Source organism: Podarcis pityusensis (genome assembly GCF_964106645.2).
Source record: "Podarcis pityusensis genome assembly, chromosome: 6".
NCBI lineage: Eukaryota > Metazoa > Chordata > Lepidosauria > Squamata > Lacertidae > Podarcis > Podarcis pityusensis.
In genome coordinates, this window is record NC_138030.1 from 7,764,171 (window position 1) to 7,778,315 (window position 14,145).

Sequence of the window (14,145 nt, forward strand, 5' to 3'; positions counted from 1 at the left end):
AAAGGTTCTTGGTTCTAGTCCTGGTGACTCTCAACTACAGATGGGTTGGAGAAGTGATTCAGTTCACATTTAAAGGTGAACATGTGTAAGTCACGCTTTCCGGAACAACACACAAAGTGAAAATCAGGCACACTTTGAAAACAGCACTTTTCTGAATTTTGCAGTTCTCCAGCCAAGTGTACCAAAAAAAAAAAAAAAAAAAAATCATGTGCTTGGGTAAAATTTGGACACAGGTGCATATATTGGTGAAAACTACATAGTGAAATATGTCATATTAGAAAACTTTGCCTTGCAAAAATGGGTTTGCTGGGTAACGTCACATACAAAAATGTGTAGATTAGGAGAATTTAGCACTAAAATGCTGGCGAATTAAAAAAACCAAAACAAGCTGATATAGAAATGTGGAGAATTAAACTTGAGACTGGAAAAATGAGAAAGTGAAACTGGCAAGTCCATCCGTCCTCACTCCCATCATTATGCTCCTAATAGTATTGAGGGTTTTATTTGGAAGAAATTGCTTGTGAATAAAGTAAATGCTTTTCCTCTGCTCCGTATGCCAACTAACATGGGGTCCCCTGAGATTTAGAAGACAGGTCCCCTGTTAGCATGTCTGACCATGGCCCACCAAGACTGTTCATCTGCCATTTTGTTGGAGAGTCTTCCTGAATGCTGGATTTTGTGCAAAGCTGCTTATACAAAGAACTACAGGAAGGGGAGAAATGGACAGCAATTTGAAAAAAAATGTATAGAACAGCATGCTATGTAGGACCCCATGAGGGAGGTATTTTCGTTCTAGTGTTTGTTGGTAAACTGGTTTCCAAAAGATGGTTGAGATACACTGGCTGCAAATTGGGTACTGAGCTATGTTCAAAGTACTGGAACTGGTATGCAAAGCCCTATACCAGTGATGGCCAAACTTGGCCACCCAGCTGTTTTGGGACTATACTTCCCATCATCCCTGACCACTGGTCCTGTTAGCTAGGGATGATGGGAGTTGTGGTCCCTAAACAGCTGGAGGGCCAAGTTTGGCCATCACTGCCCCATACAGTCTGGGACCAAGATTATCTCACCCTTTAAATACCCAGCTGATCACTGCTCTCTGCCAGAAAGGGCATCCTGCAGGTACCATCTTATCAGGAGGTGCATTCCAAACTCACAGGCCTTTAATGTGGTGCCACCTACCCTTTGAAACGCCTTCCCTTCTAAGCAGAGACTTTTATCCCGGTCAGTTCCCCGCTCCTCCAAGTCTCATTACAATGAATAAAGGGCCGAGTTCCAGACCTCCAAATCAAGTTAAATTGTAAGCTGTTCTTTTGAAATATAAGTAGCTCTTTTTCTCCTCTGTGAACTGATTTCTCCATCCTAAAAAGTACTGGGGGGGGGGTTAATTGCCCCCCAGAGAACATGTCTAGTAGGCTTGATATTAATTTAATTTGACTCTTGGGGAAACATGCAGACATTGATGAAGTTAAATAAGCATGGATGTAAGAAGCTGAAACCAAATTCTGCCAAAATTTTAGTCAGGTCTCGTTAGAATCATAGACATGCCAAGTCCACCACTTCAGTTTTATCAATCGATGGCCCACAGCGATATCTTCCTGATGTTTATTCGGAATCTCCTTTCTTGTAACTTGCAGCCATTGGTTTGAGTCCTACCCTCCAGAGCAGGAGAAAACAAGCTTGTTCCCTCTTCCATGTGACAGCCCTTGAGATATTTGAAGATGGGTATCATATCCTCATTGGCTTGATCCAACAGGCTCTTCTTATGTTCTGACCTTGAAGTGGACTCTCAGACAAACTAGGACCCACTTAAGATCTCTTAGTATTAGTGATAGTGATGGAGCCTTTGAATGGAATGGCTTATATGGTCTTACTGAAATTCATTGTTTTGAACTAGGGTGGCCCTTTGTCCTGCTTTATAGATGGCAGTCCCTTATCAGAAGGGCTATCCAGCTCAAGTAGAGAGGGTTGGAAGAGCTGTGAAGTTGCCCATCCATAGTTGGAACCTGGACAGGAGACTGGCACAAATCTCACCTGCTCACAATCTTCCTATGGTGAGAGCTGTTGTGTTTCACTTGAATTATACACTTCTAAACTGGCGCACAGTGGTACCTTGGTTCTCAAATGCCTTGGTACTCAAAACAACTTGGAACCCAAACACTGCAAACCTGGAAGTAAGTGTTCTGGTTTGCAAACTTTTTTCAGAAGCCGAACATCCTCCGTTTTGAGTGTTATGCTTCCGATTTGAGTGCCATACTTCCATTTTGAGTGTTACACTGAGGTCTGTCTGTTTTTGCTATTTTTTCCGCATTGGTTTTGTAGCTTTCTTTGTTTTGTTTTTGTGACTGTGTGGAACCCAGTTCAGCTACTGATTGATTGATTGTGTACATTGTTTATTGCTTTCAGTTTATGGATCGATGGTCTCGTTAGATAGTAAAATTCATGTTAAATTGCTGTTTTAGGGGTTGTTTTTGAAAGTCTGGAATGGATTAATCCATTTTGCATTACTTTCTATGGGAAACCGCATCTTGGTTTTGGAACGCTTTGGTTTTGGAACGGACTTCTGGAAGGGATTTTGAGAACCAAGGTACTACTGTATTGGAAAATGGGGTTTATGCTCATCTGTGTCCTTTGGGGAGGGGGCAGTTCTTAAGCTGCTGCCCTATTTTTGCACTTGTAATTTGACAGCCTGAAATAAGAAACCAGAGCACGTTTTTTGGTAACGATTTGCAAGCAGAGCAAAGAGGGGAATTTGCCAGATAACTTAAGCGCCATAAATAATTCCAAGAGCTGATAGCAGAATCACAACATGCTTCACTCGGACGTTAGCACCATCTTGATGTGACATGATTTTTCCTGGCGTTTTGAGATTTGAAGAAGCAGCAACACAACCGTGGCATGGTAATAATTAATGTAGGAAGTGAGGGTGACGGATGATTTTACACAGCCGCTTTTGTGGTAACTGTCAAGCTGGACAGAATGACAGATCAGAGGACTGGTTATGTGGATAGCAGGGGCTAATGCTTGGGAGGGGGCTTCTTAAAGGGTGAGAGGAGGACAAATAGCTTGTGCTCTCTTCCCAGGGTGACGTAGTAGTTTAACTCAGGTAGCTGTTTCAAGAAATTCTGAACCCTCTTTCCAGTTTAGAATTTGGGCATCCTTTACTGTCTTGTGGGTGGTGCTGTGGGTTATACCACAGAGCCTAGGGCTTGCCGATCAGAAGGTCAGCGGTTTGAATCCCCACGATGGGGTGAGCTCCCATTGCTCGGTCCCTGCTCCTGTCAACCTAGCAGTTCAAAAGCACTTCAAGTGCAAGAAGATAAATAGGTACTACTCCGGTGGGAAGGTAAACGGCGTTTCTGTGCGCTGCTCTGGTTCATCAGAAGAGGCTTAGTCATGCTGGCCACATGATCCGGAAGCTGTACGCCGACTCCCTTGTCCAATAAAGCGAGATGAGTGCTGCAACCCCAGAGTCAGCCACAACTGGACCTAATGGTCAGGTGTCCCTTTACCTTTACTGTCTCACTTGGGAACATAGGAAACTGCCTTATCCCAAGCTTGGCTGGTTTATCAAGCTCTGGCTGGCAGTGGCTCTCCAGGGATTCAGACTTGGGTCTCTCTCAGCCTTACCTGAAGGTGCAAGGAATTGAAGCTAGGACATTCTGCATGCCAGACAGATGTTCTACCACTGAGCTGTAGCCCTTCTGGGTTTCAAAGGCGTACTCTAAAGAGGTGAAGAAAATACAAATAAACCACAATGCTTCTAAACTTTAAAAATAAACTAAGAAGAAGACTGATATAAAGAGAGTCCTGACCAATCAAACCAGTGATCTATTTAGTCCAATGTCCTGTTCCCTACAGTGGCCAGCAGCAGATACTCAATTTGACGTGCCCACAATCAGGTCATGAAGTCAATAACCCTCTCCCAGTTATTCTTCAGCAGCTGCTAGTCAGTGCTATACTGCCCCTGAATATGGAGGTTGCATGTAGCTATCATCAATTGTAGCCATGGATGCCCTCACTTTCCTTGGAGAGGCAATTGACAGCATCAACTGGTTATCAAAGTTTTAAAAAGCAGCATCAGAAAACTGTTGTTAAAATGTGGCACCCTCAAAGGCATGCTGGGGGAAAATAGGTTTTAATTGCTCACTGGAAAAAGGAGCTGAGATGAAGCCAGGTGGACTGCTCTTGAGACGGCATTTTATCACATTGAAGCCGCCACAGAGAAGGCCCTGTCCTTTGTGTCCTTCTGATAGTACAGAGAACCAGAGCAGTTGACCTCAGCCCTCATGCAAGTTCATATGATGGCTCCATCCCATGAGCCTAGCCAGGACTCCACAAAGCCTAGAGCAATTACAGGTTTGTCCATTCTAAGTCTTGTTCTGTACCAACAGGACAGAGGTCACAGTCACAGGCCAAAGGCAATTTATCAATAGATATATTGATTGATTTTATTTGTAGAGTTGGAAGGAGCCACTAGGATCATCTAGCTCAAACCATTGCAATGCAGGAATCTTTTGCCCAATTTATGACCCTGAAATTAAGAGTCTCATGCTCTACCAACTGAGCTATCCCAGTTGATGTGTGTGTGTATCACTATTCACAAAAATTAGCAGAGCCATTTACAACTATTTCACATATAATCATACCATAAAAACCACATAAAATGTTAAAATCTGCAGAGAGTTTCCTCAAAGCCTTAGCTGGAAAGAAAATCTCTGTCGATAGTATCATAGTTCAGTGACATTATGGAGAATGTATGGGAATATTCCCAGTATTTGTTGTTAATGTTAAAAGACAACGAGTGCTTCCCTCCGCCCTTGTATGTGGTAGAATTCCATTATTGGAGCAATGTTGTAACCGCAGTTGAGAACATTGCCGGATATAAGATCCCATTAAGCCCCACGCTTCTTCTGCTTGGTGTGCATAAAAATAGAACACAGGCGTTTCAGCCAGTAACTTGCTGATCTCTTCCCAAATTTCATTAGAAAGATTTAGGAAACAAAGACAGCTCCCAATATTGAACGATGATAGGCAGAATCTGTGGCTTATTGTGCTAATAGCAACCATCTCCTTTCTTTTGAATCACCAAAGAGAAATGGTCATGAAGAAGTACTGGCCATAGTTTCACATTACTTCAGGCACAACCTAAACTGTACGCTTTTTATTTTAATCTTTTTTTAAAATGCAATAAGTAAACAATATTTTTGAAAATAATGATGATGATGAACTGAGGTTCCTCCTTGGGCCAAAGATCTGAGCAATTTTGAGTAAGGAAGGCTTGGAAGAAGTTGCCATTCTCCAGGGGGTGCCAAACATCTTCAGTCAAAGCACCAAATGCTAGATGGGAAGAGACTTTTGGTCAATAGAACTGAATGATTGACAGCGATGTAGCAAACTTTTTGCATTTCCTTAAGTGTATAGAAGGAAAGCTGGGAAATATGTAACTGACAGGATGTCCCTAGGTAGATCTATTCTTTCTTTTCCAAAAATGCTTTGACTTTTTCATGGCGGGAATCTCTCTCTCTCTCTCTCTCTCTCTCTCTCTCTCTCTCTGTCAGTAGAGCTTGAGACAGGGTTGTGGGTTCAAGACTCCTACATTGCAGAGGGTTGGACTAAATGATCCTCATGGTTCTTTCCAAGTCTATAATCCTATGATTCAGTTATATATTACAGTGGTACCTTGGGTTACATACGCTTCAGGTTACAGACTCCGCTAACCCAGAAATAGTGCTTCAGGTTAAGAACTTTGCTTCAGGGTGAGAACAGAAATCGTGCTCCGGTGGTGCGGCAGCAGCAGGAGGCCCCATTAGCTAAAGTGGTGCTTCAGGTTAAGAACAGTTTCAGGATAAGTACGGACCTCCAGAACGAATTAAGTACTTAACCCGAGGTACCACTGTACATATATTGTATACCAGCTCGACTTTTTCCACTGTGACAGAAGGTTCACCAATGTGGGTGACTGGCGTGTCAATGTTTGTGAATAACCTTTGAGGTATCTCAGGAGCAGAACACCTGCTTGGCATGCAGAAGGTCCCAGGTTCTACCTAGCATCTCTAGGTAGGCCTGGGAAAGACTCTTTGAAGGCCTGGAGATGAGTGTAGAGACCAGCATTGTCATGGTCCGGTCTATGGGCAATCGAAGTCCTGGCTGAGGATGTCAGGACCGGGGGCAAGATGGCAGGGTGGGAGCAGGAACGAGAGTCCAGAAGCCAGGGGTCCGAGGGTCAGGGAGCAGGGAGTCACAAAGTCAAGGGTCCAAGGGGCAAGGAGTCAAGGAGCTGAGGTCCAAGGATCAGGAAGCAAGGAGGCAAACGCAGCAAGGCAGGAAACGTGTTGCTGTGGCAAAGAGCCGAAGGGAAATGCTGACCTTATATCCCTTCCCGGCTCTAGCCACCTGGTGCAGTGAGTTACCAAGCAGCCTCACCTGTGCGGCTGCGCCTTGCCTCTCCAGAACAAACTTAGGAAGGCCCCAGTCCTGCGAAGCCCTACTGGTCACAGGGCCTGGCTCCTGCACGCACTCCTGACAAGCATTTTCCCAAGTTGTGGGTGATGATCCACCAGTGGCTCACAAAGCCCTGTGCCAGGTGGGTTGCAGGCCTTATAAGTAAGCTCCAAATAACTATTGCTTTTAATCCTTCAGTGGTATGAGGAATACCTCTTACCTCATTGTTTTGTTAGCGTATTATAATGCTGCGGTGATACTTGCAACCAAATCTCAGAAAGGCTCGAGTCTTATATTTCAGCACTTGGGAGCTGCTGTTTGCCGGCTGGCAGCAGATCCAGCGATCATTCAACAAAAGGTGGTCATACAGGGAGTTGTTTTGAGTGACACTTATGGCTTGTCTCTGATTCATAGGAGACAAGATGTCATAGCCACCCAGAACAACTCCCTGTGGTGAACCATCATTAGATCTACCATTAGAGTTAGTTAGATTCTTCAGCAACATTTGCTATGAAGACGAAATACAGAAGCAGGTTAAGTATCAGTAATGATCTGGGACGATGTCCGACAACTTTCAAACCCTGCATTGTCATTCCAACTGATATTATTATTATTATTATTATTATTATTATTATATTTATACCCTGCCCATCTGGTTGGGTTTCCCCAGCCACTCTGGGCAACTTACAGACAAAAGGCAAGCTCACACATCCCACTCATACTTGCAGAAATGGACTGTATTTGATCCTTTTTTTGTCTGACGGTTTTCATTGGGTTGTTTTTTTATTGATAACCATCCCTGGATTCTTTTGAATGAACTGTGGTTTCGAAACACATTCAGTCAATAGGATGTCATATAAGGCAAGGCTCCCCATGACCAAAACCAACCAACTTTGGGTTTGCCTACCCACATTGCCAACTCTGGTGGCAGCTCTGCCTTAGATGACCTCACCATCACAGACACAGAAAAATCTATGTGCCTCTTGGCCAACCAGTAATTGGCAAACACCTACAGTCTTTCTTCCTGCTTTCTGAATGTACAGTAAGTGTCCTTCCTTCTCCCCCTCTCTCATTCCAGGTGAAGGAGGACTGGAAGTACGTGGCAATGGTCATTGACAGAATTTTCCTCTGGATGTTCATCATTGTTTGCTTGCTGGGGACTGTGGGCCTATTCCTACCTCCTTGGCTGGCAGGAATGATCTAGGATCCAAACAACTCTGGAAAGGAATCCGTCGCATCCCATTCAACCGATTCCAATCCACCTGGAAGGGGCAAAGCTGAATGCTGGAGAAGGCTGCTACGAATGATTTGTTGTAATGTCTGCGCATGAACCATTCCTGGGGAGCTCCAAGGATGCCTTCCAAGGTTGCATCACTTGCCTAAGCCATCTTCATCTTCTATATCTCTTTGGGGGCGGGCGGGAGGGGTGGGGCTGGTCAATTAGAGTTTATCCATAGCATGACGGCATCTGTTGTCATATATACTCCTGAGAACACAGCTGTGTTCCTTTAAAGCAAGTGCAAATAGAGGCACTTAACATAATGGACTCAGTCCCTCCTGGCAAGTCAATGGAGAAGTTTAGCACTGGCTGGGTATTGAGCTGAAGCTCTTCAGAACCAAACAAGGCTGAGTGAAGGGTCTTGTTGAGGTGTGTTTGAACAACTGGCAAGGAGCGGTGGAGGTGAAGAGGATAGATTTTTGTCAGAGGCACGCCTTGGTGGAAACGAAAAATATGAATTCAAGTTCTCCTGATTTTCAAAGTTCAGTTTCGTAATGAAACTGAGCAAACTGGAGGAAAGACATACCACATCTGGCCACCACTGGACTGTACATCTTGGCTGGTCCATATGATCAGAAGAGACACCTGGTACAGCTTTTGCTGGGCCAAACCACATTAGGCTGCAGGTAGGGGAAATCCCATCTTTGCACACTTATTAAACTACCATGCCTAGAAGAAGGGTTGGCTCGAACTCTTCTTCCTGCCTTTTTAGTTTTTGTATTTGCAGGGAGCTTTGTTTGCACTGCAGGAATGTTCGGATCCTCCGCTGGCAGTCTGAAAAGGAATAGACAAGCAAAAGCTACAGTGTGCCGCTCTTGAGATCAGAAGCATCAGCTTTGCGGCTCTGAAGCAAAGGGAAGATAAAGTCAATGGGAAAGGAAGCTGAAGCTCAGAGGCCCACAAAGCTACAGGGTCCCCGTTTCTGGCAGTGTCAGCTGGAGTTATACAAGTTCACAGAGTGCTTTCCTCTGTCGTGCCAAGAATGGGGAAGCCCTTTCTTCCTTACACAGCATGGGCTGCTCTGTGGGAGAGCAGCTAAAGTAGTTAGAAGCAGCATCCCATAACTTTGCTTGTAAAAGCATTTGCTGTGTTGCTTCCAGAGAAAGACTTGGGGGATCCAAAATGGTACTGACAATACCTTTGAGCAGGAGCAGGCACTGGAATTGCTAAGATCCCCTCTTCATAGCCAGCAAGGAATCCTGTTTGACAAGAAACCATTGTACTCTGCCAACATAGTGGAGCAAATGCACCAGGTGCCACAGATTGCATCTAATCTGTTCCTCCCCATTCCTTCCATTTGTTTCCAAAGTGTCAGGTGTAATTTGCATAATACATTTCACCAGTACAAATCACATTTCCTAGGTGCACAATGTGGATTTCCACCCTCCGCCCCCAGTGCAGAATAAATGCAATCAGGAATTGAAATGGAAACCTATCTATTAAGAGTCCTTCGCTATGAAGATTAGGGCTGGGTTTCAAAATCACGATATATCACCAGACAAACATTGTGATAGAATAATACACATTATCACAATATCTGAAATAAGGATGGAGCTATGCAGAGGCATTGGCTGGCTTCACAATTTTACCCACATTGTGATTTTGCATAATACACATCCCATGATTTGTGATATATTGTCGGGTCAAAAACTATGGAACCAATATCGTGACATGCTCTTCAAACCAGTTTTGGGTGATAGATTGATATATCACCCAGCCCTAAAGAAGTTGCAGCTTAAACTCTTGGGTCAAGCCATATTTGATGGGTGGGTCTGGTGGAAGGGGCATATGCATCCATATAATCCATTGTTCACCACTGTTGGCACATGAGTAGGGTTATAGTGATGGAAAAGGGGGGTGGATTTCCACTGCTAACATGTGTGGCATGATCTTCTGTGACGGAGCATCATGTGGGTCCTGCACTTCCTGCCCAAACAAAGCTCAGTCCATGCCTGCTTGGTCTTTATCTGGCGGTGTGAACTCAGGTTAACACTTAAAACTTTTCAGATGACAAAAGCAAAGACGGAGAAGAGAATCCTCGAAAGGGAGATAAGAATGCGAGGATGACTCCTCCAGACTTTTCCCTGTGATTCTGGGCCAAATCTTTCTCGATTAAGAGAAGCAATTGTTGAAGCTTCATGAACAGACTTGAAATAAAGGATTTCTGAGTAACTGTAGCCTTGTGTCATTCTTAGAGTTGTCTTACTTGAACTGGGAGCCCCAACAAGGCTTCTATCAAAGCACTGGACTTTCAGGAACTGGTGGGGAGAGTATAGCTGAGAAGCAGAGCTTTGAACGCAGAAGGTACTGAGCATCTCTAGAGAGGGCTGTGAAGACCTTCTGCCTGAAATCTTGGAGAGCCACTGCCAGTCAGTGTCAACAATATTTAGTTAGGTAGACCAATGTCCTGCCTCAGTATAAGGAATCATAGAATCATATAATTGTAGAGTTGGAAGAGTCATCTAGTCCAACTCCCTGCAATGCAGGAATCTCAGCTAAAGCATCCATGGCAGATGGCCATCCAACCTCTGCTCCTGCTCTTCCCAAAAATTGGGAGATTTGGAGGAAAAGAAGGTGACAGAAGGTAGATTTTGAGAAGGGGTGTTTGACATAGATGGGTTAAAATGGAATGATAAATTACATGCAATATACTTCTCCCTCACACCTTAGGAAGAAATCATCTGCCTTATAAAACTCTTTTTTAGAATTGCTTTAGGAGAAATTACTTGTAAACCTGATCATCACCATTTGCCCTTTAAATTTACTACTTAAAAAAGGAGCATTTCAATATATCAGTTTTCAGAAGAGGCCTTAGTTTTCAAGCTTGGGAAATGGCTCATTCTTTCTGTTCCCTTCCACAATTCCATATTATGTTACCTTCTGACTGACAGAGAGAACGATCAAAACATTTTCTGGGCTGAAACAAATGGAAATTGCATCCTGGGCACAGAAGTTCTTCTGCCATTTGGATCTCATGATGTTCAGCTCCATGTGCTCACCTTGAATACCCAGGACAAACTGGTCCTAGTCCGAGGGTTGTCAGGCACAGGAATGGGGCCCCAGATGCAGACTTCATCCAGGGGCTAGGCTAGGCCTGTTGCGTCTCAAGGCCCCAAGACCCACCCCCAAAATAAATACACATGGACACTTATATTAGTTTAAGTTTTTGGGCAAATTTGGGCAACAACTTTATTGAAATACAATCACATGAGCGGTATTGGCTTAGGCATTGACTCCCCATTATAACTGACTCCACATCTCGTTATGATCATCCAATGGGGTAAACCAAACGAGGGAGCAAGGTCGATGAGGACCAACCAAAGCTCACCCTGGGGTTCCTGTGGTCCTGGCATGGCCCTAGCCCCTCAAGCGGACTTCGGATGAGATCCAGTATCCCCAGATTCCTTTAACGGAATACCCAGTTCCTGGAGGGGCAGGTGATGGTCGCACCTTCCCTCCCCACAATCCAACCGAGTCAATGCCTAACCGCCACCTTACAAGTTGTGACAATTTGCTAAGGGATAGGCAAAAACCAAATGGCTAAAGCCAATCTGCCAAATGGAAAAATTCCTGCCCAGCCCTTGTTCCAAAACAGGCGACCCAAACCAAAGCTAGGCCAAGTGACTCTACCTAAACCAGGGAGGGAGGGTGGGTGTTCAGCAGTGAGAAGCAAGTGTCCCTGCTTGCGTCATGCTGCCGTTTTTAAAGCCCCTGGGATCACGCCACCTACTGGCTATTGGCTAAAACCGCCTGGCGTGATCCCTGGGGAATGGCCAGGACTTCCTGCTCCCCCCCCCCATTTTAACCCTATTGGGTGAGCTCTTAGGTCCCAAGCGCAACCAGGACCCTCTGTTATGAGGATCCCATTTGGAAGATACACAGCAGAGCATTTCTCAAAACCAGGACTTCCAGTTCTTAGTGCCAAGGCTCTGCTGCCTCATCAAACCTGGTAGGTGAGCTGATACAGATCAGGAATGCCCTCTAGGTTGCAGATTTAGCCAGAATATCATCAACTGCCCCAACAGTTTAAGCTTGTGTCAGCCGAGATACGCCAGGCCACATAAAACCCTCACATCCACATCAGCTATTCATTCTGGGTAACAGAAATTAACCAGCACATTTCTCCTAACACGTTTGTATGCAATTTTGCCCGGTACACATATCTTTGCAAGTAAATAAATGCACAGGTGGTTTGTAATGCAATGTCCCAGCCAAGTCAAGCAGTCGGGACATTGTACACCCGGCCCTTATCTGATAAAATGGTAATAGTACAGACCAGCTGATCAGCTTAGGGGACATGGCTTTAATCCTGTGTTCCCGTTCCCTAGTTCACATCTAGTTGGTGCAGCTGGCAGTTGGGGGCCCAAGTGCCATGAACGGTTGTTTCCCCTGCCCCACCATAACCCAAGATGAAATGACCACACTTGACAGTATTCTTTGGTTCAAGCTAGACCACAGCTTTATCGATTACAGATATAAGTGGCTTTGGCTTAAGCATTGGGCATGACCGGTATTGACCAGCTAATTTGAGGTCCGATTCTCCAAGGGGTTGAACCCATGTTAAGATTGTCCTTTGACATACATTAAATAGGAACGACCCCACACAGATCACCTTGAGGGGTGCTATGGCCCTAGCCCCTGCAGGATCCCTTTAACAGGATATCCAAACCTCCCCTCCAACCAAGATGTCCGGGAGCTGCCATCAGCTCAGAGGTGAGAGGTGGAAGGGCAGCTGGATTACAGAGAGCCTCCAAAGATCGTGAGAAGCAGCACTTCCTCCGCAGAGGAGGGAAGCCCCGCCTCTAGTGGGGAAGAGATGCAGGGCTCGGAGGATGCAAGAGAGAGCCAAAACACCGTGCATGAGCAAAGTGGGGGGGGCAGGTCCCCCTTTACCAACGCCCTCCCTGCACAGTAGGTTTTCGCGCAGAGAGGGGAGGCATTGGATGGGGGTCAGGAGACTACTCTGCTGGGGAAAGTTTAAGGACCTCCCACTCTCAGATTCTGCTAGTGACTGAGCAAGGCATGGAATTGAGACGTTCTGCACTGTAAATGTTTTGCACCAATAATAAAGCCTTTGAAAAGACCAGTGAGGGATCTTGCCTGTTCGCTCTCTCGAGCAACCAAGCCGATAGGCATAACACAAGACTAAGGCTTTTACCCAATGCCTTTTGTGCCAAAGTTGTGACGATTACTATGAGGTAGGTGAAACCCCCAGGTTGACCAATTGACCTGAAGGACAAATGCCTCCTCTGCTCCCCAAATGGTGGCCAATCATAATCCATAGCAAAACCAGGAACACAACCTACCTCTGTGATAGGTAGGAGATAGCCCAAGGGGGTGGGAGACCCAGCAAAAACCTGAAGTGCAGGGTAAGGGACTGAGCATGCCCACCCCTTGGGCCAGCTGTCACTAGCCAGTTTAGCAGCCAGACCAAACCCAAATGCTCCCCAGGTGGTGGGAGAGGCTGTTGCATCTCCTGGCAGCTGAGGACCCAGCAGGGAGGCAGAAATTGTGGGAATGTTCAGGGAGGCAGGAGAGGATATATTGTTTAATAATATCCTTCCCAACTTGCATTACTGAGTTCTATAATTTAGCAGAGTAACATTCCCTTTTTAAACTTACACAGCGGATAACTTGTTGCCAGGCTTGCTTTAGCCTCTAAAATAAGTTTCCTGGTAATTCCCCTTTATTCCCTCCTAAAAAAGAATAGACATGACAAAGTCTTGTATAAAAGGTATAAAATAGTTTACTCACACATTCTGTTCACAGATGGATCCCAGAAGGCAGACTTAAGTTACAAAATATATACACTTGGAATCTATCCCATAAGGGGATAGTTCCTTTGTCCTCTCTTGGTTGGAGGCCAAGAGAACATCTCAGGCTAAGCAGCTGATGCTTCTACGATGAAAGCAAGATGGAGGAGAGAGAGATGTGGTGGCCAGCCCTGTGCTTTGTTACCTGCACAGGTAAGGTCACGTCCACCTCTGGTCACATATAGAGGAAGTTTGTCCCAGCCTAGGAGGAAACAGGAAGTTCTGACTGGCTGGTCCAGACATCCCCTTTTTACGTCCACTCTAGGAATGTTGTATTTGACTGCTCTGTGATCCACATCCTACAGAAATGGCAACGGAGTCTCTCCATGCCTCAATGCTGCACTGCCAGTTAAATGGTAAGCGGACTTATTTGACAAGGTTCTGCATGTCCAGTTTTGGTTTGATGCCTTCGTGCAAAGGGGAAAATCTGAGTGGGTGAAAATATACGGTTGATGTGGTGCTTTATGGTTGACAGATGCGCTGTGCAAATTTGCCCAAAAGTTTACTTCTGTGTCAAGAATTTGCTCTAGCCAAGATGACCAACTTTGCTCGGCACTCATTAATTTTATTCCGCCCTCCCCCGGGTAATCTTTTGCAACTTTTTTGTTT

General features: G+C 45.2%; 1 protein-coding gene across 3 annotated transcripts in view; it reads left to right on the top strand.

Moving 5' to 3' along the window:
* The window catches only part of CHRNA4 (cholinergic receptor nicotinic alpha 4 subunit), an 84,211-nt gene extending 76,361 nt beyond the window's left edge, over positions 1–7,850 (top strand). For all 3 annotated transcript variants that reach the window (XM_081011204.1, XM_081011205.1, XM_081011206.1), the window contains one exon: positions 7,523–7,850. In XM_081011204.1, coding sequence (XP_080867330.1) covers positions 7,523–7,648 — 126 coding nt within the window. In that variant the 3' untranslated portion in view covers positions 7,649–7,850. The remainder of the gene's footprint in view (positions 1–7,522) is intronic.
* Positions 7,851–14,145: the final 6,295 nt, after the last annotated feature.